The 20402-nt window shown below is 50.8% G+C and overlaps 2 protein-coding genes and 1 pseudogene across 2 annotated transcripts; 1 reads left to right on the forward strand and 2 right to left on the reverse strand.

Moving 5' to 3' along the window:
- Positions 1 to 5953: 5953 nt before the first annotated feature.
- LOC136468437 (uncharacterized) lies at positions 5954 to 6904 on the reverse strand. Its single transcript, XM_066467016.1, has one exon. It carries the CDS (start codon positions 6902 to 6904, stop codon positions 5954 to 5956), a length of 951 nt encoding a protein of 316 aa, XP_066323113.1.
- Positions 6905 to 9039: 2135 nt separating this feature from the next.
- Positions 9040 to 12086, forward strand: LOC136470912 (uncharacterized; annotated as a pseudogene).
- A 3817-nt stretch (positions 12087 to 15903) lies between these two features.
- Positions 15904 to 18500, reverse strand: LOC136470913 (glycerol-3-phosphate 2-O-acyltransferase 6-like). Its single transcript, XM_066468642.1, has 2 exons — positions 17725 to 18500; positions 15904 to 17034 (listed from the first exon to the last, which is right to left on the reverse strand). Exons 1-2 carry the CDS (start codon positions 18364 to 18366, stop codon positions 16081 to 16083), a joined length of 1596 nt encoding a protein of 531 aa, XP_066324739.1. The 5' UTR covers positions 18367 to 18500; the 3' UTR covers positions 15904 to 16080.
- Positions 18501 to 20402: the final 1902 nt, after the last annotated feature.

Consider the following 20402-nt stretch of genomic DNA (forward strand, 5'->3'; position numbering starts at 1 on the left):
TGCGGTTAAGACATGTTTGATCTTGAGTAGATATATTGGCTAGCGAAAACTGTTCCATGGCCTGTTATCATGGCCTGTGTGATTCTGCCTCATACCCCACTATTAGCACCATGGAGTGGGAATCGTTATTTGGTAGATCTGTTCCTGAGAGGACATGACCTTAACTGTGCGCTATGCCTGAATTGGCTGTTTTAGCCGATATCGAGCGCTTTCACGAATGGTTCGCATCACGAGATCATTGAAGTAGCGATAGGTTGAAAGATATGTTAGCCCCATGATCTTATTATTGTATGACAACCTACATGATTCTGCCTCATGCCATACTGATATTAGTAATAAGTTAGGGTCGTTGAGCCTATTGTTGTTTCTATGGACTGCATGATTCTGTCTCATGCCCCACTGGTTATAGCGATAGATGAGATCTAATATGTTCATTAGACTTATCTCTATTAAATGGTTGAATGATGATGAACTGTTTCTTTTATAAAGGAGTTCGGTTACTTGCAGTCATTGGCTTAGCATGAACTAATTATAGTTAATATCTTATTGCCATTGACCAATATTTATTTAAAGAATAATATTCATCCTGAACGATAACCGATTCTTCTTACACAACCCCATGAGCTTTAACCGATTTATTCTTATGAATATGCTGGAATCGACTATTTAGTCGATCTCCTTTCATATCGGCTCTCAAAGCCGCACATTCGGCACTGTCTGGCAACACCGGCATGTTTTGCCCTTAATTACTGATAAATTTTCTCTCCTTATCAATTACATGGTCAAATTGACTGGCACGTCTTGAGAGAAGTGCGTAGGATCGACCACCCCTACGTTAAAGCTAGGCGGATCTCCAGCTCCATCGAGCGGACCCTTCCGGCTTGCTTGTATGCCCTCGGCACGGGACAAAATTCTATGTCGACAGTATGCACATCGATTGTAAGCATGAGAATATAATAAATTTGTTATATAGTATTTACATAAAGGTACTCACCCCTAAAGAAATACTATACTGCAACCAACAATTAGCGTCGGACAACGGTCGTTAAAATATAATATTAACGTCTAACTATCGATCGGTATAAATTTGTAACAGTCATCGGTTGCTATTTTTCTCTATACCAACCGATTATTGGTTGGTACATATATTTTGTTGTAGCCTCATAGTATCGGTTGGTAAAAATACATATCAGGGTCCAACGATCGGTCGCTATAGCTTGGTTTTATTTTGATGCCCTCGGCCCAGCCCACTCAAGCACAAAGTAATTTTTCTAGCCCACCTGTCATACATAACAACCAAAACCCTATCTTGAGCACATCCATCGGTCAACCCCAGCAGCCACCGCTAGGATCGAGTTTCTACAAGAAAATACTCACGGACTCTCTCTCCCAATCTCCACCACCATTGTGTCGTCGGGAGCGCCGTCGTCGTCGTGGCTGCCATCCTCCCTGCCACGGCCGCCGTTCCCATCGCAGCTGCTGTCCTCGCTGCCACCGCGGCCGTCGTCCTCGCCGAGAGGGAAGCCATCCCTGACCCGCACAGATCCGCTCCCTCACCTCCGGTAAGCCTCTCCGCTTCGCTCTCCTCGTGGCGCTGACGATTCCCACATCCCAAATCTTGCTCCGCTCTCCTCAAACTGCTCCATTTTGGCTATTGGGGCTGAACGCCTGAACCTCCCCATGATGCTGCCAAACTACGTCGGCATTATATTGCTGTTGTCATGTGCGCATGAAACTGCCCAGCAAGTGAACGACCTATCTCGCCTTACTGGTAGAAAGAAGAACCTAGAAATCAAACTAATAAAAAACAATTAAAAATGTATTTCTTGTATCTCATTCATTTGGTATGCATATCACAGGAAACGTTATTTCCTCGTTGGCCCGGCGAAGATCTGCCGCTTCAGCCTGGACAGTGCTTAACTGCTCCTGCGTCGCTGAAAAACACGGAGATTCAAAGTCAAGGCGAGAAAAATTCCACAAAGGAAACAAAGAAGTTCAACTCACCGGCAAGCTCAGCGTGGGTCGCCACGATGGCAGACCTGGTGTCGGCTGCCTCTTTGTTCGCGGCACCGAGCGCGGTCTCGGCCGCTGCAAAGCACTCCTTCAGCCGTTCCACCTCCCGACACCCGTCCTAGAGGGATTGTCTGGCCACGACCAGCTCCTCCCTCACGGTACGGATATCGTGCTCACCTTCTTCACCCTCCTCATTGTCGAAGGAGGAAGGCAAGCCTAGTGGCAGCGTAGCCTGTGTTGCCGGGGGACATGATGGCGACAAGGCCTCCCGGATGGCTGCCAGCCATGGCATCGAGCGCGCCGATGAGAAACCACTGTCTCAAGAAATGCATCAGGTCCCTTCCAACGAAGTCAACAACAGATCTATCCTTACCCAAACCCAATCTGTAGAAAGGAAATGACCAACTGGATAATTATATTGATCAACAGTGGTGTACATATATAGGTTACAATGGTGGCCTTCGGCCACTGCTATACAGGCGAGCGATAGCGCGTACTACGCGGGAGCGTGGGCGCCGTGAAGACCGGGCGCGCAGGCGAACACGCTGGTGCGCGTCGAGTGCGTGACGTGGGCGCGATTAGCGCTGGACGTTGGTGACGCTGAAGACTCGGACTCTAGCCATTGGTGAAGCCAGTCCGCTGACACCCCCCTCAGTCTGGACATCGCCATTCGTGATGGAGAGACCGTTCCTAAAGTCAAAGAAGAGCACCGAAGGCAGTCCCTTTGTGAAGATGTCCGCCAGCTACCGTGCGCTGGGGACATGAGTGACGCGAAGCTCGCCAATGGCCACCTTCTCTTGTACAAAATGTATGTCGAGCTCGATGTGTTTGGTACGCCGGTGATGTACGGGATTTCGAGACATGTATACCGATGATATGTTGTCACAGAAAGCCACCGTTGCCGAGGGAACGGTGTACAACAGCTCGCCGAGGAGTTGTCGGAGCCAAGAGCACTCCGAAACGGCATTGGCGATGGCTCGATACTCCGCCTCGGCGCTCGATCTCGAAACCATGGTTTGACGCTTGGACGACCACGAGATGAGAGAGGATCCGAGGAAGACGCAGAAGCCCGACGTAGAGCGTCTGGTGTCCGGGCATCCGACCCAGTCAGCGTCTGAATAGGCGCTGATCGTCGGTGAAGATATGGCATGTAGCATGGTTAGGTGCACATCGCGCGGCGCATGCATGTGTAGACACACCTGTTGTACGGCATACGCAATATCCGGACGTGTGATTGTCAGGTATTGCAGTGCCCCAGCAAGGCTCCGGTAGGAGGTGACGTCGTCGAGGAGCTTGCCGTCTTGTGTAGATGCCTTGCCCTTCGTGTCCGCCAGAGTGGAGACTGGCTTGCAGGTTGCCATCCCAGCGCGCTCAAGGAGATCCTCTACGTACTGGGTTTGGGAGAGGAAGAAGCCGGTGCATGTCCGTCGAACGCCGATGCCGAGGAAGTGATGTACCGGACCCATGTCCTTGACAGCGAAGGCGTCGTGGAGCCGCTTGATGATCTGTCGAAGCAGGGATGTCGATGAAGCGGATAGGATCATGTCGTCGACATAGAGTAGCAGATATGCAGTGGCGCTGTTCCGGTTGTACACGAAGAGGGACGTGTCGGCCCTCGACTGTACAAAGCCCAGGGAGGTGACGTGCTCGACGAAGCGGTTGAACCATGCACGCGGAGCTTGCCGTAGGCCGTAGAGTGAACGAGACAGCAAGCAGACATTGTCGGGCCGTGCAGGGTTGACGAAGCCAGTCGGTTGTTGGCTGTAGACGCGTTCCTGAAGGTTGACGTGGAGGAAGGTGTTGGAGACATCGAGCTGATGAGCCGGCCAATTGTTGGTGGCAACGATGGTGAGCACGGTGCGTATGGTTGCAGGTTTGATCACGGGCGAGAAGGTCTCCCCGAAGTCGATGCCGGGACGTTGATTGAACCCACGTACGACCCATCGAGCCTTGTAGCGCTCAAGGGTGCCGTCGGGGTTCAATTTGTGCTTGAACACCCACTTGCCGGAGATGACGCGTGCTCCCGGAGGACGAGGCACGAGGGTCCAGGTTCTGTTGGCCTGCAATGCATCAAACTCATGTTTCATCGCAGCGTACCAGCAAGGGTCCTTGACAGCAGTGCGCACACTCCGCGGTATCGGTGAGATGGTCTCCGTGGTTGCCAATGCATACTTCGGGTTAGGTTTGGAGATCCCAGCCTGTGCTCGAGTGATCATTGGATGCCTTGGCGATGCGGCGACGGGCGACGCAGCGCTGGACGATGTCATCGTTGGTGAGGAAGTATGTGACGTAGCTACGGAGCCGGTAGAGCCTGGTGGCGTGGATGGTCCTGCATCAGCTGTTACGGCAGGTGCACGCCCTAGTCGTGCTGATCGTGCACGAGTGGGGTGATGTTGTAGCTCATGCACTAGGTGCGGGGCAGACGGTGCTGGTGGCGTTGGGCGCGTCGAGTCGTCGTCGATGTCGGGCGACGGTGGGCGCGCGTCAGGCGACAGGTCGATGGTGTTAGTTGTGTCATTGCGGAAGGGGAAGATGCTCTCATCGAACACAACATGCCGCAACGTGATGACGTGGCCGGTGGCGATGTTGTAGCATCAGTAACCGCGGTGATCTGTAGGGTAACCAATGAACACGCACGGCGTCGAGTTTGTGCGGGGAGGTAGCGATCAGGTTGGGGAAGCACCGGCAGCCAAAGACACGAAGCTCGTCGTAGTTGGGCGCCACTCCAAACAGCATAGCATATGGCGTTGTGGAGGCAGTGGCGTGGCACGGCTGTCGGTTGATCAGGTACGTGGCCATCGCAAGAGCTTTAGCCCAGAACGCTAATGGAGCTGCACTGTGGATTAGCATGGTACGCAAACAATCGTTAACAGTGCGAAGAATCCTCTCGGCTTTCCCGTTCTGCTGGGAGGTATATGGGCAAGATAGACGGAGCTGAGTGCCAAGAGAGGAGAGGAGGAGACGCATGGCAGTAGAGTCATACTCCCGGCCATTGTCGGTTTGGAAAGCAAGTATGGGGAGGTTGAATTGAGTATGCACGTAAGCGATGAAAGCTCGGATGGTATGAAAAACATTAGATTTATTACGTAGAGGGATAGTCCAAAGGTAGTGAGTATAGTCATCAAGAAAAACGACATAATACTTATAACCAGAATGACTGAAAACAGGAGACGTCCAAACATCCGAGTGAACAAGTTGAAAGGGAAAGTATGTTTGCGATGCAGATGCAGTAAATGGTAATAATGTATGCTTGCCTAAACGGCATGAAGAACATGAGTGTGCATTAGCTTTATTACATTGGAAGGAAAAAGACTGTAAAATCTGAGAAGTGGCTGGGTGCCCCGGGTGCCCCAGTCGCTGATGCCACAAGAGTGTCTCCGATGAAGCACTGAATGCTTGATGTGGTGAAGATCGGAGAGGATAGAGGTCGCCATGGCTCTCATATCGGAGCATCTCCACCCTAGAAGGAAGAGCCTTGATGGAAAAACTAGAAGGGTCAAATTCGACTGAAACGTTATTATCACGAGTAAGGCGACGAACTAAAATCAAATTTTTAATAAGAGATGGAGAAACAAGAACGTCATTCAATCGGAGAGGGGAAGTGGCAGTGGGAATGAATGTCTGTGCTCGGTGGGTGATAGGCAGCCGAGCACCATTGCCCACTGTGATGGAAGAAGAGGAAGATTGAAGTGTTGGGAAAATTACCAGGGGAGGATGACATGTGTGACGTCGCGCCAGTGTCAAAATACCAGTCGGAGTTGCTCGTCGGGTGATGGGGAACACCAGAGGATTGCAGTGCGGCATATAGCGCACTGTTGTCGAAGACGCCAACAGGTGCAGATGTGTGCTGGTGATGCGCCATCATCGCCTGGTTGTGCTAGAACGGTGGACGGGGGCCCAAAACACCAGCGCCGGGGGCTCGAAAGGGCATTGGCCAGGCCTACACCATGCCCTGCCAAGGGTTGTAGCCAGCTGCCCATTGCCCAGACTGAGTGTTGGAGACGCTGTAGTTGTTGGATCGGGATCCGCCGCCATCGCCGCCGGCGTTGTTGCCGTTCCCGCGTCTGCGGCGGCGATCGCGGTTGTTGTTGCGGGAGTAGTTGCCGCCGTTGTTGGAGCGGTTGTCACGACGAGGCGCGCCAGAGGAAGAGGAGCCGTCTTTAGTGCCAGTGGACGCCGAGGATGTGCCACTGCCGGAGTGGTCACCATGCGCCGCGACCAAGGCCTGAGTGGCTTCGACGGTGGCGTCATGTTGAGCGCTAACTTCCTCAAGCAGAAGGAACGATCGAGCGCTCTGGAAGGTATGTGGTGGGAATTTAGATGTAATCACCGACTTGACGTAGCGATACTTCAGATTAAGCCCTCGAAGAAGATTGAGGACTTGACTAGGCTCAGAGACGGGGTGGCCGATGTCGTCGAGTTGATCGGCGAGCCGTTTCAGCTTGGTGTAGTAGTCATTGATCGACGAGTCACCTTGCTGCAGAGAACGTAGCTCGGCCTCGAGATACACCGTGCGCTGGAGCTCATTGTCTTGGAAGAGGTTGGCGATGGCGTTCCATAGGGAGAAGGCGTCGGCGTGGTCGCGACGAATGATGTCGAAGACGCCTTTGGACACCGTGGTGAGGATCCAGTTGGCGACGCAGGAATCCACCATGCGCCACTCGCCATCGCGATCGGCAGACGGGGTTAGAGAACGGACATGGCTGGTCAAGCCGAACTTGCTGAGCGTGGATTTGAAGAAGCAGCGCCACTGTCCATAGTTGCCCTCTTCCAGATCGAGGACGACCGGGACATGATGACGAATGGAGAGGCCTTGGATGGTAGAGGCAGCCGCCGGGACGAGCTCATCGTCGGAGGAGGAAGATTCGGAGTGGTGGGAAGAGGGCGACATTGGTGCAAGGAGAGGAGCGGAAGGTTTTCTGTAGGATCGAAGAAGCTGATACCATGTAGAAAGGAAATGACCAACTGGATAATTGTATTGATCAACAGTGGTGTACATATATAGGTTACAATGGTGGCCTTCGACCACTGCTATACAGGCGAGCGGCAGCACGCACTATGCGGGAGCGTGGGCGTCGTGAAGACCGGGCGCGCAGGCGAACACGCTGGTGCGCGGCGAGTGCGCGACGTGGGCGCGATTAGCGCTGGACGTTGGCGACGCTGAAGACTCGGACTCTAGCCGTTGGTGAAGCCAGTCTGCTGACACAATCAAGCCCAAGCAGAAGGCCCGAGCGGAGGGAGGCACGCCCCTCTCGGTAGATCCCTCCTTAGGCTCCTCCCGCTGACGCTTCTCTCCGGCCATGGATGGAAGGCAAGATCTAACGACAACAGGAGATGCAACGAGCAAAGGAAGGTGAGCGTGCAAAAGCTACTACGCAGATGTACTAACTCCCCTCCTCTATTCCTATGTTTTATAGGCAGGGGATGTGCACGGTCTATGGAATCCAGCAGTCTCCATGGGTGAAAAGCAGGAGTTAAGGCCTGGCTATGCACCCACGATCTCTGAGAGGCACAGCTTCCGAGATAAACGCGTGGGGAGACGAGCCACCGAAACTGACGCCTCAACTTCGAAGAGAAGGAACCCATCCGCGTAACCGTGGAGGCTGTGGGACCAAATGGTCCGAAATCCTATGCATCGTCACCCGAGCCGACTCAGGCGAGTGATTTGACACTCAGATCGGGTACTCGGCCCGGCTCACCCTTACCGTAGGTGTAAGCGGTAGTGACTCGTTCAGTATCGACCCTGCCCCTACTAGAGTCAGGGGGTATCTAGGGGGTTCGCCAGTACGATCCTAAAACCTCTAACACTCGGTGTCACGTAAATCCCTCAATACCCGGACGAGCTCGAAGTACCTTATTTCAGTGGATGTGTGCCCTTTTGTGGGAAACCAAAAAACTGATTGGCCCATGGCTGTAACAAAAGTACGAGCTCTTGGAATCTGGAAAAAAGAGTTTATGACGTGCCCCCGTTGGTCAGGTTTTGTCCTGCCGCTTCCTTTCAGTGATAGCGGACGTTCACTCGTTCTACCCGTTACCAGCTCAAAGAGTGATAAGTGCAACTGCCCATAGCCGCTCACGCGTTCGTTAGTCGCCCATAGTGGTGCCTGGCCCGGGACACTGTTATATTGGCCTCAGGGCTCCGAGACAACGTCCTCACTCTTCCACTAATGAGGTTCATGAAAATTTGAATCACGTTACTTGATAGATCTTGAAGAAAAATGTGATGCTCTTAGTGCTCGTTAACAAACGATCTACAATAGGCCACCCTAAAAATCAACTGTTAGTGACGCGCGGGCGATGGAGGTGCATCTACCCCATCCTCATTATTGTTTTACGGCTAGACTTAATGATGCACAACCACTATTTACACGTCGGAATACGTCGGGAACAAACTTCTCGAGTACAATGGTATTTTTATCCTAGCTTGGCATCTACGATGTCCTGGAGGCTACGCTTTCGGTTATCGGGTACACCACCCGAACGTGACGTTAACAATGTCCCGAGGGCCACGCCCAGGAAACTACGTTTCCCGATATGGGGTGCACCACCCGAGCCAGGCACTTACAACCTCCAGGGAACAATGTTCCTTGATGTACGGTGTACCACCGCCTCACTCGATGCTTGAAGAAGATTCTCGCTACCCGAGAAATGCTCTTGGTACTCGAACGGCAATATACTAGCTCCTCAATACTTGGGAATATCTAGCTGCACTGTTTGAAACTTCGGCACCCGAAGATGTATGTACTCACAGTATGCAAAATTTACAGGGGAGACTGCGACGTCCAGAAGGCTAGAAGCTATGTGCTAGCTTATCATTAAGTCCTACGAAAGCTACTCTTTGAGATATGGGCCAGGGCTATCTGCACCCAGTGGCGGAGGCAAGGGGAGGCCAGCGGAGCCCATGGCCCCACCCAATGTATGGTGAAAAAAACTAATATTTCTATGGCCCAAGCGTCCAAGCCCATCTACGTATCATGTACGTACGTATACTGAGCAGAGAGCCAAACCGTCCCGTCCGTAGTCTGATCGTCCCAGGAGCGACGGCTGAGCCGCCTAGGGCAATCCGCGCCGATCGCGATTCGCAACTCACGATCCTGCCGCAGACCGCAGTGCCGCCGCCGCCGCCACACTCAGCCCCGCCGGCCGCCGCCCGGCCGTAAAGGCACATGCAGTCCGCACCTCCATCCGGCTTCCAGGTCCAGCCGTCCAAGGGCTCCAGGCTCTCCGTCTTCGATTCAGTCTGCAGCACGTGAACATCCAGGCCAGGCAGCACGCAGCACGGTAGCAGGTAGCCAGGTATGTTCTTGTTCTATTCTAATTTTCTATGTCCATCAGTTTAGAGCTAATGCCTAATTGGCTAATTAAACTATTATTTTTTATATTGAAGGGTAATCATCATGAAACTTAAAAGGACAACAATTGACTCTTTTTATAAGGCAGACACTGCTGCTGCTAATGTTTCGATAGATCAAGAGCAAGATGACCCTGAGTCTCTGGAAGATGAAATAGCTAATTGGCTTGCTGCAGAACAAGAAAACGATGAAGAAGAAGAGGAAATTGTGCAGCCGGCATCTAAGGTTCAACAAGTAAATGATCCAGACAATAGTGTGTTGAATGTAGAGCGAGATCCGGGTTTGTGTGACCAAATTCGGACTTATCCTCCAGACAAACAAGAACAAGTTATCAGAGCATACATGAAACATGGTCCATACCAATTTATTAAGGATGTATACCCTCCTTCAGGTTCAGAGAAGCACCCAAGGAGGTTTCAGTCACAATGGTTCAAATCATTTCCTTGGTTAGAGTACTCACCGATAAAAGATGCAGCCTTTTGCCTCCCTTGCTTTTTATTTTCTAAAAAGCCAGTAGGGAAATCAGGATCAGATGTGTTTACAGCGAAAGGTTTTAATAACTGGAAGAAGGTTGGCGGGAATAATTGTTGCTTCAGAACTCACATGGGAGAGAGTGGGTCAGCTCATCAGTATTCTGTTAAATGCTATGACAATTTGAAGAACCGATTATGTCATATTGAACCGGTGATCAAGAAACAAACAAGCAAAGAAATCAAGGCAAATAGACTGCGGCTTAGAACATCTATTGATGTTGTCCGATGGTTAGCATTCCTGGCTTGCCCCTTTCGTGGACATGATGAATCTGACAATTCAAAGAACCAAGGTAATTTTCTTGAAATGGTAAAGCTACTACCTTCATATGATGAGGAGGTTAAGGCTGTTGTATTAAGTAATGCTCCACAGAATGCAAAATATACCTCACCTCAAATTCAGAAAGAAATATTAAATGTTATAGCTTGTAATGTTCAAAAAGCAATTCGCAGTGAGATTGGTGATGCTAAATTTTGCATAATTGTTGATGAATCAAGAGATGAGTCAAGAAGAGAACAAATGGCACTTGTCATTCGGTTTGTTGATAAAGGTGGTTTCATTAGAGAGCGTTTTATTGACATTGTTCATGTTCATGACACATACTCTGCCACACTTAAACAAGAAATATGCTCTGTTCTATCAGCACTTAATTTAGATGTTCAAAATATTCGTGGACAAGGATATGACGGTGCTAGCAATATGCGTGGAGAGTGGAATGGACTACAGGCAAAGTTCTTAGATGAGTGCCCATATGCGTATTATGTTCATTGCTTTGCTCATCAGTTACAGCTAGCTCTTGTTGCTGCATCAAAAGAGGTAACTGAGGTTCATAATTTTTTTGATCATCTAGCTCTCATTGTCAACAATGTTGTGTCTTCTAGTAAGAGGAATGATGATCTGCGTGCTCATCAAGTTGCTGAATTAGAGCAGCTCATAGAGCTTAGTAAGCTTGAAACTGGAAGAGGTGCTAATCAAATTGGAACTTTACAACGTCCTGGTGAAACTAGGTGGAGCTCTCATTATGATTCGATTTGTAGCCTTATAAAGCTTTACAAGCCTACATTCCTAGTACTGAAAGATATCGCCACTGCTAAAGGTCCAGGAACCACACAAGCAAGTTGTGGAAAGGCTGCTGGTGCTGTTAAATTGATGATGACATTTGAGTTTGTGTTTATTATGCATGTTATGAAAGAATTAATGGGAATCACAAACCTACTTTGCAAGAAGTTACAACAAAAATCTCAGGACATTGTGAATGCTATGGATGATGTTGCCACTACCAAAAGGTTGATTCAAAACCTAAGAGACCATGGTTGGAATAGCCTTATTAGTGATGTGACACAATTTTGCAGCAAACAGGGAATCAGAGTTCCAAATATGACCAACTCTTATGCAGATTACATTCGATCTCGTGTAGATAATTAGATCACAGTCGAGCATCACCACCACTATGATATTTTCATGGTTGCAGTTGATCAACAAGTACAAGAGTTGAATTCTAGATTCAGTGAACAAGCTACAGAGCTTCTCACTTTATGTACTTCTTTGGATCCCAGAGATTCATTCAGCTCACTAAAAATTGATGATGTGTGCTCTCTAGCTTCAAAGTTCTACCCTGCTGATTTTTCAGAGCAAGAAAGAGTTACATTAAGACAACAGTTACAACATTATGAACTTGATGTACCTACAAATCCTAGATTCAGAATTTGACAACCATTGCCGAGCTTTGTCGTCGATTAGCTGAAACAGGGAAATCAGATGACTACTATTTGATCGACAGGTGTGCATTATACAATATTTAGTTGATTATTTTGTCTTTAAATAATCATAGTAATGCTGATTTGCTGATAATGTTTTTCCTTGGTAGGTTGATTCAGCTTGTGCTAACTCTACCAGTTTCCACAGCAACGACAGAGCGTGCTTTTTCGGCAATGAAACTTGTTAAAACCAGGCTTAGGAATAAGATGGAAGATGGGTTCCTAAGAGATTGCTTAATAATTTACATTGAAAAGGCGATTGCAATGGAGTTCACAACCGATGAACTTATTGATGACTTCAATGTGATTCAGACGCGTTCAGCAAAATTTAAATGAAACATGTTAGTTCCTTTAACCATTTATGCTTATCGTTATATTTTTCATCGCAAAATTGTCAATGCATAATTCATTATTTAATAGAGATTTTGGTGTTTTTCCAATATATGATTGAACTCTATATAGATATTTTGAAATTTATGCTATATTATATATATTTGATTGTCCGGCTCCCGCTATATATAATTTCTGGCTCCGCCACTGCTTGCACCGCCCGTATATATGACCATCACCAAGCTATCGGCCCAACAACCGTCAAGGAGGAGGCCCGCAAGGGCTGATGCGATCAACCAACGTGGAGATCAAGGCAAACCAAGACGGACGTATCTAGACGATAGCTAGGATCAATCTGTTGTAACAAACTAGGAACACAATTTGTTAGTCCGACCATCATCTCTGTAACCCTACCTCTCCTGCCTATATAAAGGAGGGTAAGGACCTCGGGCACGGGATCCATCTTCCACCTATTCCATCTACATGTAGCTAGGAGCAACAACCCTTGTAATTGAGCATACAAATACAAGAGCAGCCGCACCACTGGAGTAGGGATTATAAATCTCTGTGTCTCGTGTGCTACCATCTTATTCCGTCTACGCGATCACGTTGCTGGATATTGCCGAAGCAAAACAATCCGACAATGGGCCTGCTGTGGTCGGACATAGATCCGCTTCATTGACGAGCATTTTAATGAACTCTAAAGACCCTTTCCAGTGGCGGCTATATGGTATACAATTGTAACATAAATGTAATAGTATAGTATGTTATAAGTTAGTATTTATCTCGACTCTAGGAAACAAACAGACAAATAAATTTGCAGAAAATAAAGGAACTTGTATAGAAACTTGTATGAATAGTAGTTTATTGGACCGCAAAATTTATATACTCTAGCAAATAGTTTTGGGAGCATAAGTTTCCTGCATCGCAGAAAATAAAGAATCATTTCGGTGAATTCTAAAGACGCTTTTCAGTGACTGCATGGTATACATATATGTAATATAAATATAATAGTATGTTATTTATCTCGACCCAAGGAAAAACAAATAAACAAACTAATAAATTTGCATACGTGATACACAGTTGATTTAAAAATGAATGATGAACATTTGAATCATCACTGAAATAAAATGTATAAGCTAGCTAGCTACATTGATTTAACAGATAACGCATGCAAACTCCCCAAATAGGAATTGAATGCCATAGTCTTTTAATTGGCGAAATATTCATATATAATAATATATTAGGAGAAAAGCTCCCGGTATAAAGCGTCAGTGGCCCCCTAAAGTCGTTGCCCATTTCCATTAGGTCTGTGAGAGAACCTATGCTAAGATGGTAGAGTTGCAGGACGCATTGAACATCACGCAGGTTTCCCTCTTTTTTCTTGAAGGCGTTTAGCATCAATATTCGTCGATCCGTCAACCAATATCTCCAATGGTTTAAAAAGACACCAACCCTCGGTCATCTGTATTGCGTATTCCTTGACCCATATGCTCCTCTCGGAATCGGCAAGAAACCATATGTTTTTTTGCACCTGCCCAGGTTGTTATTGTGGACATCAGTTTGAATTAGGCATAGGGAGCACTTGAGGGCTGCTCGAGCCATCTCCCATCCCACATCCTTGTTGACCGGCGGGCCACTGCTGTTCTTCCAATTTCCATCGTTATATAACGCTGTAGTTGCAGTAGTCGACGACCCTCCATCAAGCACCATCACCCGGCCAGTCGCCGGATCGATGACCCTTGGTCCACCAAGACGAGGCGGCCGAGGCGCGCGCCGCACATCAGCTTCGTGCTCTTTACGTCCTTGACCACCCTGACGACGCTGCCGCCGTCGGCCGGGTCCAACACCCGCAGCTCGAGCGACGGCTCGGGAAGAAACCGCGGCGCACGGGCGGGGCGGAACTCGTGTCGAGCGGGCGCGGCGTCCCGAACACGCCGACGACGAGGGGAGCGGCGGCGCGGGATGCCTGCGCGGAGGTGAAGGCCGGGGACGAGATGAGGGCGCGCCACGACTTGGACACGCACCGCAACCGGCATAGGGTCTTCACCGGCAGCCTGGCTAGCACGTCGAAGATGATGTCCTCCGGCAGCTGCTGGTGGGGGGAGCTCGAGACCGCCGCCGAGACACCACCTTCGCCGTCGACGTCGGGATGATCGCCGCCTCCTAGTCCTAGCTTCACGTCGTTCATGGCTTCGGCTTCTTCCTTGTTGCGCTTGTACCCGGAGAAGAAGAGACATGAACGGAGCAGCCAAAAAGCCTGGGTTTTGGGTTTGGGTTTGCCCATGCACGCATGCCTGTCCAAGATCGTGATTGTCTCTCGTCGATGAATTGCTGCTGCCGGCGGCTTGCCAACAGTACATATATATAAAGTTTTTGTTATATTATCGGAATTGGAATCGTATGACAGGCGGCAGGACAAACACATCGATCGTATCCTAATCATACACGAATTCGTTCGAGAAAAATTTGGTCAAATTTTATACAATCTTTAATTAACCAATAATTTGGTCAAAAAAATTAAACTGTTGTAAGCAATTTAGTGTGGTTAGATTTGTAAGCAAATAACCAAATACATTATCCACTAATAATCATGCATTTATTTCGTTTAAAAAAATCATGCATTTATAATCAAATAAGTAGTAGTATAAAACAAATGAATTATCAAAAAAATACAACTTGGGAAACCATGCAATGTTAAATTGAGGGCACGTGCTGCCGCCGGACGTACGTCAGGATAGGATTCCGTCGGATGGCCGCTTCTCGTGCGCGCCTTCATAGCTTCCCCCCCTCCCCTCATTCGCTAATCCGCCATGCCTGCATGCGCATCACGCCGTCGTCGCGTCCGTACGACTCGCTCGTAATCCGCCCTGTCCATCTCGATTAGACCCGCCCCATCCGGTCGCCCTGCCCCGTAGTGCCCTCGACCGCCGGCCCCTAGCACGCAGCGTGCCACATCCACCGGCCACCGACTCGCCGCGCCCCATTCCCCATTCCCCGGCGCCCGTGCCGTGCCACCATCACTCCCCCGCGCCCCCTGACTCTCCGAACAACATGAAACATTTGAATGCAACATACTTTTGAAACATATGAAATATCTGGAACATACACTTCCAACATATGTTTGAAAACATATGCAACATCCAGATAGAACACTTGCAACTTGCAACATAAAAACACTTGCTGCAACGGAAGACGGGAACATATGAAACCTTTGGAACATATTACAACATATGTGTGAAACATATGCAACATTCAGATCAAAATGCTTGCAACATACATCTGGAACAGGATAAAACATTTTGAACAAACTCTTGCAACATGTCTCTAAAACACTTGCAACATATGCAATACGTGCAACATCCTCGATCTACTTTTGCAATACCCATATTGAACAACTGCAGCATACATCTGAAAACATCTAAAACACTTGAAACATATTTGCAAACATAGGGGAGGGGAGCGCCTGTGCCGGTCAATTCCACCCATCGGGGTGGGAGCCGGCGGTGAGTGGCGGTGCACGAGCACCACTAGCATCCAGCACCAGCGCCGCACACGAGCACCACCACCACCACCGCCACTAGCACCGGGCTTGGATTGGCCGGGCGAGCGACGCGCGTGGCGGGAGGGGGCGAGAGGCGCACGTGACGGGGCGCGGACGAGCGGTGACGGATGGGGTGCTCGACAGCAGTGAGGGGAGTGCGCGTCTGCGTCCAGGACGGGGCAACCACAAGGTGCTACGACAAGGGAGGAGGAAGCGGAAAGGATAAGGATGGGTGATTTTTTTAATAAACTTGCGGGCAGAGCGAGCGGCGGGGTAAAAGTGCATGCAACGAGGCGGTGGACTTGCGGAAGCGTCCGACGATTTGTGCTCGCGTCGGACGTAAATCATGTAGCATTACCGTAAATTGTGCCTTTAAAATTGGACTTCATTCACTCATTCATTCTTTCTATAAAACATTAAAACAACACAAATACAGAATACTCCAATATACATGGTACTATAAGCCTAACTATACCTTTTGTGCATGAATGTTTTTTTTTCCTTTTACGTCAGTAGTATACGTACCATATAATGCTGCTCCGATTCAGTCCAGCTAGCTTGTGCCATTATAAATATACAATCTCTTCATACAAACTTCTTGGTGGGTGGCCGTGGCAGCATTATCATCGGCGGCGTCCTTTTTAGCCCTGACGGCGACCGTGCCATCGTTGCCGGCGAGCTTCATGTACTTGTCCTTCCTGGTGAGCGTGGTGCACTGGAACCCGAGCTCCTTGGCGATGACCCTCTGTACGTGGTTTGCCACGTCCACGGCGCTCCTCCCGCCGGCGCCGCACGTCTCCTCCGGCCGCAGCGGCGGCAGGAACGTGACGTCGTACCCGGGCCGCGGGTTCATGTAGAAGAAGTACCGGTCCAGCCACTTCCACCCCCTCGCCGTCGATCCGTAGTAGGTCCCCAGCCGCGCCTCCATCGCCACGGGCACGATCCGGTCCGTGAGCTCCGCGAACAGCGCCGAGAACCGCAGCAGGCAGGGCTCCCGGCACGTGGTCCCCTCGGGGCACACCACGACGTCGCCCTCCGCCAGCAGCGCCGCCATGCGCGCCGCATCGGTGGCCCTGTCCCGCGACAGCGCCACGGCCCGGATCGGCGAGATCGCCGTCGAGAGGCGGCTCGCGCTGTACGTAACGCACGCCACGGGCCGACCCAGCGCCACGGACAGGATGATCGGGTCCAGTGCCGTGCGGTGGTTGCACACCAGCAGCGACCCCGGCGCGCCCGACGCCGGGGGTGGCGGCGGCGTCCCGCGTACGCGGAGCCGGATCCCCGTCAGGCGGTACGTGTGGCGGACCAGGCGTAGCGGCATCAAGAGGTCGAAGAAGACGCGGAACAGCGCCAGCAGGAAGCCCACCGGGAGGTAGGCCAGCGCGAACAGCGCCTGCGCCGGGTCCGGGCGCTGGACGAGGCGGCCGTCGTGGAAGACGGCGCGGGACAGCAGAGTGTCGGCGGCCGCACGCGGCGCGCGCTTGTCCGGAGGCACCATGTAAGCTTCCTGCACACCATATGTACAGGGCGGATTATTTACAGCAATCAGTCAATTAGTATCTTTTTTTGTTTGTTTTTTTAGGAAGCAGTCAAATAAGGTCTAAAATTACCAGACTAATCATGTGCCATAAATTAATATCATTTACTACTATACATTTAGTCAAATAAGGTTAGCTTATTCTCAAATTAGAATTGTATCTTTTTTGACCGGAGGTGTACTATGGCCCTGTTCGTCTTATCCTATATTCGGCTTGTTTGACTTCTTTTTTTCAGCCGGAACAGTGTTTCTCTCTCACAACAATTCAGCCAGAACAGTGTTTTTCAGCCAATTTTAGCCAAGTTTCAGACCAACGAACGGGGCCTATATCTCAAAATCATCTTCTTCATATCTTTTTTTTCCTAGACTGCTGTAGAAACTTTATTAGTAGAAAGGTTTGCAGCCACACAAACAAACAGGGTGCCAAAGATGTGACAGATGGTGCTACAAGAACAAGTATGGCATTTGTTTGGCTTGATAAGGCAAAGAAGAACAAATCCTAGTGCTTGCTTGCTTACTAAGCCCAAAGTCATAATTTAATCATCAAGCAACAAAATTTAATTTTAATCCACCTGATTGCATCGAAAAGCTTCTCAAATTTTTGTAATAATAAGCAACCAAAAAGCCTGGATAGTTGAAGGCAATTCATTACTCCCGTGCCTTGCAGATGGCCATGAAGTCGTGGTCGCTCTCGCGGTCCCCGAGCCCGACGTCGGGCATCTCCGCACCGGCGAAGAGCCTCCGCACGACCTCCGCCTTCCTCTCCCCGACGAGCACGGCCTTGATCCTCCCCGTGAACCTGGTGCTCCCCAACGCGCAGAAGGCCTCGAGCTCGGTCCCGGCGACCTCGGCGCCGAGGAACTCGCGGACGAAGTCCCCCACCATGACGGCGGGGGACGCGGTGACGACGACCCTCCGCCCCTCGCCGCAGCCGCGGAACACGGCCCAGGTGTCGGCGCGCACGCCGGCAGCGTAGTGCCGCGGCAGGACGCCCCGGGCGACGGCCTCGACGTCGCGCACGCGGAGCCCCGCGAACGTGACGAACGCCAGCAGCGCGATGGCCGCCGCCTCGGAGACCAGCGTGTAGAGCGCCAGCAGGAGCGGCGCGACGAGGAGGAGCGCCAGCGCGCGGACGCAGGAGCCGGCCTCGAGTGCTACGAGGAAGTAGTAGGGGAACGCGGAGGAGGATGCTAGCAGCGTGCCGTCCAGGTCCGCGGCGGCGGTACGGCGGACCCGCGCCGACGCGTCGTAGGACGACACCGGAGGGAACCTCGCGCTCGTGACGGGGCGCGCGGGGGCCATGGCGCGGTCCGGTTCGTGGCGCCCCGTGGCGAGGTTGAGGAGGAAGACGATGGCGTGTGGTGTGGTGTGGGCCGGAAAAGGTTGGGACTTGGCAGGCGACTATATGGTTGGTGTCGCGGCAGCGGCGGCGGCGGTGGCTGCGTTTGTTGCGCGGCCCAACGCTGCGGTGGACGGAGGGATTTATATGTAGGACGGGGCAGGCAGCAGAGGCGGTGATCGGAGTCGGAGCAGAGAAGGGAGGAGGAATCCGAGCAGGCGTGGAGTTGGGTGGGGCTGGGGGATCGGATTCCGAGTCGAGCTCGCGCACATGAATCAGGCGTTGGTGCCCGGATTGGGGTGGCCTCGAACGTGAACAAGAGACAGTGACATACAGAACGTGAACATGAAGAAGAAGAAGAAGAAGAGAAACAGATGGACGGAGAACAACAAATTAGGCGTCGTATCTGTGTCGTCAGACTTGGCAGTGTGCAGGGTCAATCCGGGTTGGTTAGGTTAGCGCTTCATTACTGGGGATTACTGTAGATTACCCTCAATGGAATGAAGTGGCCAGTGGGTGATGTGCACAGGTAAGCTGCCCGCCGACTTGCCTGTTCGCTTGGCTGGGCTTGCTCGTAAATTTTCATCCGAAATAGTATTTTTCTCTCGCACGAAATCAACCGGCAGTACTTCTTCACGAACCAGCAACCATCCGACTTGGATCGATGGCGATGGATCATCTCTAGACGTCAGAGCCTTTCCCAAGAGCAGCAGGCGGCCGATGACCAACAATCCTCTAACCCCTGCCTGCTTTCAGCTTTCGGCCTTTCCCTCTTTTCCACCGTAATAATAAGTCGATACAGTGGATATCATCTCATCTCATGTACCCCGCGTATAAAGGATTATTTATTTTTTTTAGCAAATTGGGCAAGTGCTCTGCCTTTTCATTTATTAGTAGATACTAGTAGATAGCAAAAGAACAATCTGTTACATGTACAGAGTTGAATGAGGAATTTAATCATTATGCCAGTTTGCTTTGGCCACCTCTCACGGTGGCCACGTCGCCCGCAATTCCCTCGTCCGTCGGATCTTCCATCAGATGGCCACCGTTGCTTGAAACGGATTTTGACGGGAGCGGATTCTGGCCTGCTTCTTCTCTTTTCCGTGCTTCCCTTTGCTATTGTCCGGCTTCTACTTCGGAGCCAGCCCACCGAATATATACAGCGGCTTCCGATTCCCCTTCCTGGCTTCTCCCCCTTTCTTCCTCTCTCTTTGCCGCTCCCTCCCGTTCTCCCTCTCCATCCCAATCGCGCTGACGGCCGCGCCCGCCGCCACCACTGGCCTGCGCCTGCCCGGCGGCGTATCCCGCACGGAGGATCCGGCTCAGTACGGCCCACCCTGCCACGGCGGGGGGCCCTGCCTTGCCGCTGTGGACCCCGCTCTTGCAGCCAGCCAAACCCTAACTCCGTCACTTTCGTGTCCCTGCCGCTCCGCCGTCCGCCTCCGCCTGCGCCGGACTCCATTCGCCGGCTACGCTCCTCCGTGGGCTCGCACGGGAAGGAGCCCCCGCCAATCTCGGCCTCGGCGACTCCGCTCTCTCAAAGGGCCCCTCCACTGCGTCCTTGGGGGCTCAAGGCTGCTCCGTCGTCTGCGACCTCTGGGCGGCTGCACGGCTACGGTGCTGCGTCCTCTCCGGAAGGTTCCAGGGCCCATCCTTGTTCTTCCCTGCTGGTCCTCTGAAAGCTCTAGTTTGGTTTTGGTTAATTCATAAAACCCTCAGTGCTAACCTAGTTTATCAAAGTAATTATGAGATTGGTAGCACTACTCCAAGTGATGAAGCAATGGTGAAGATCATGACGATGGTGATGGCATGGTGATGATCAAATGCTTGAACTTGGAAAAGAAGAAAGAGAAAAACAAAAGGCTCAAGGCAAAGGTATAAATAGTAGGAGCCATTTTATTTCGGAGATCAAGACACTTAGCGAGTGTGATCACATTTAGGTTAGATAGCCGTACTATTAAGAGGGGTAAAACTCATATTGAAATGCGGTTATCAAAGT

This window comes from Miscanthus floridulus, chromosome 8 (assembly GCF_019320115.1).
Source record: "Miscanthus floridulus cultivar M001 chromosome 8, ASM1932011v1, whole genome shotgun sequence".
Classification (NCBI taxonomy): Eukaryota; Viridiplantae; Streptophyta; class Magnoliopsida; order Poales; family Poaceae; genus Miscanthus; species Miscanthus floridulus.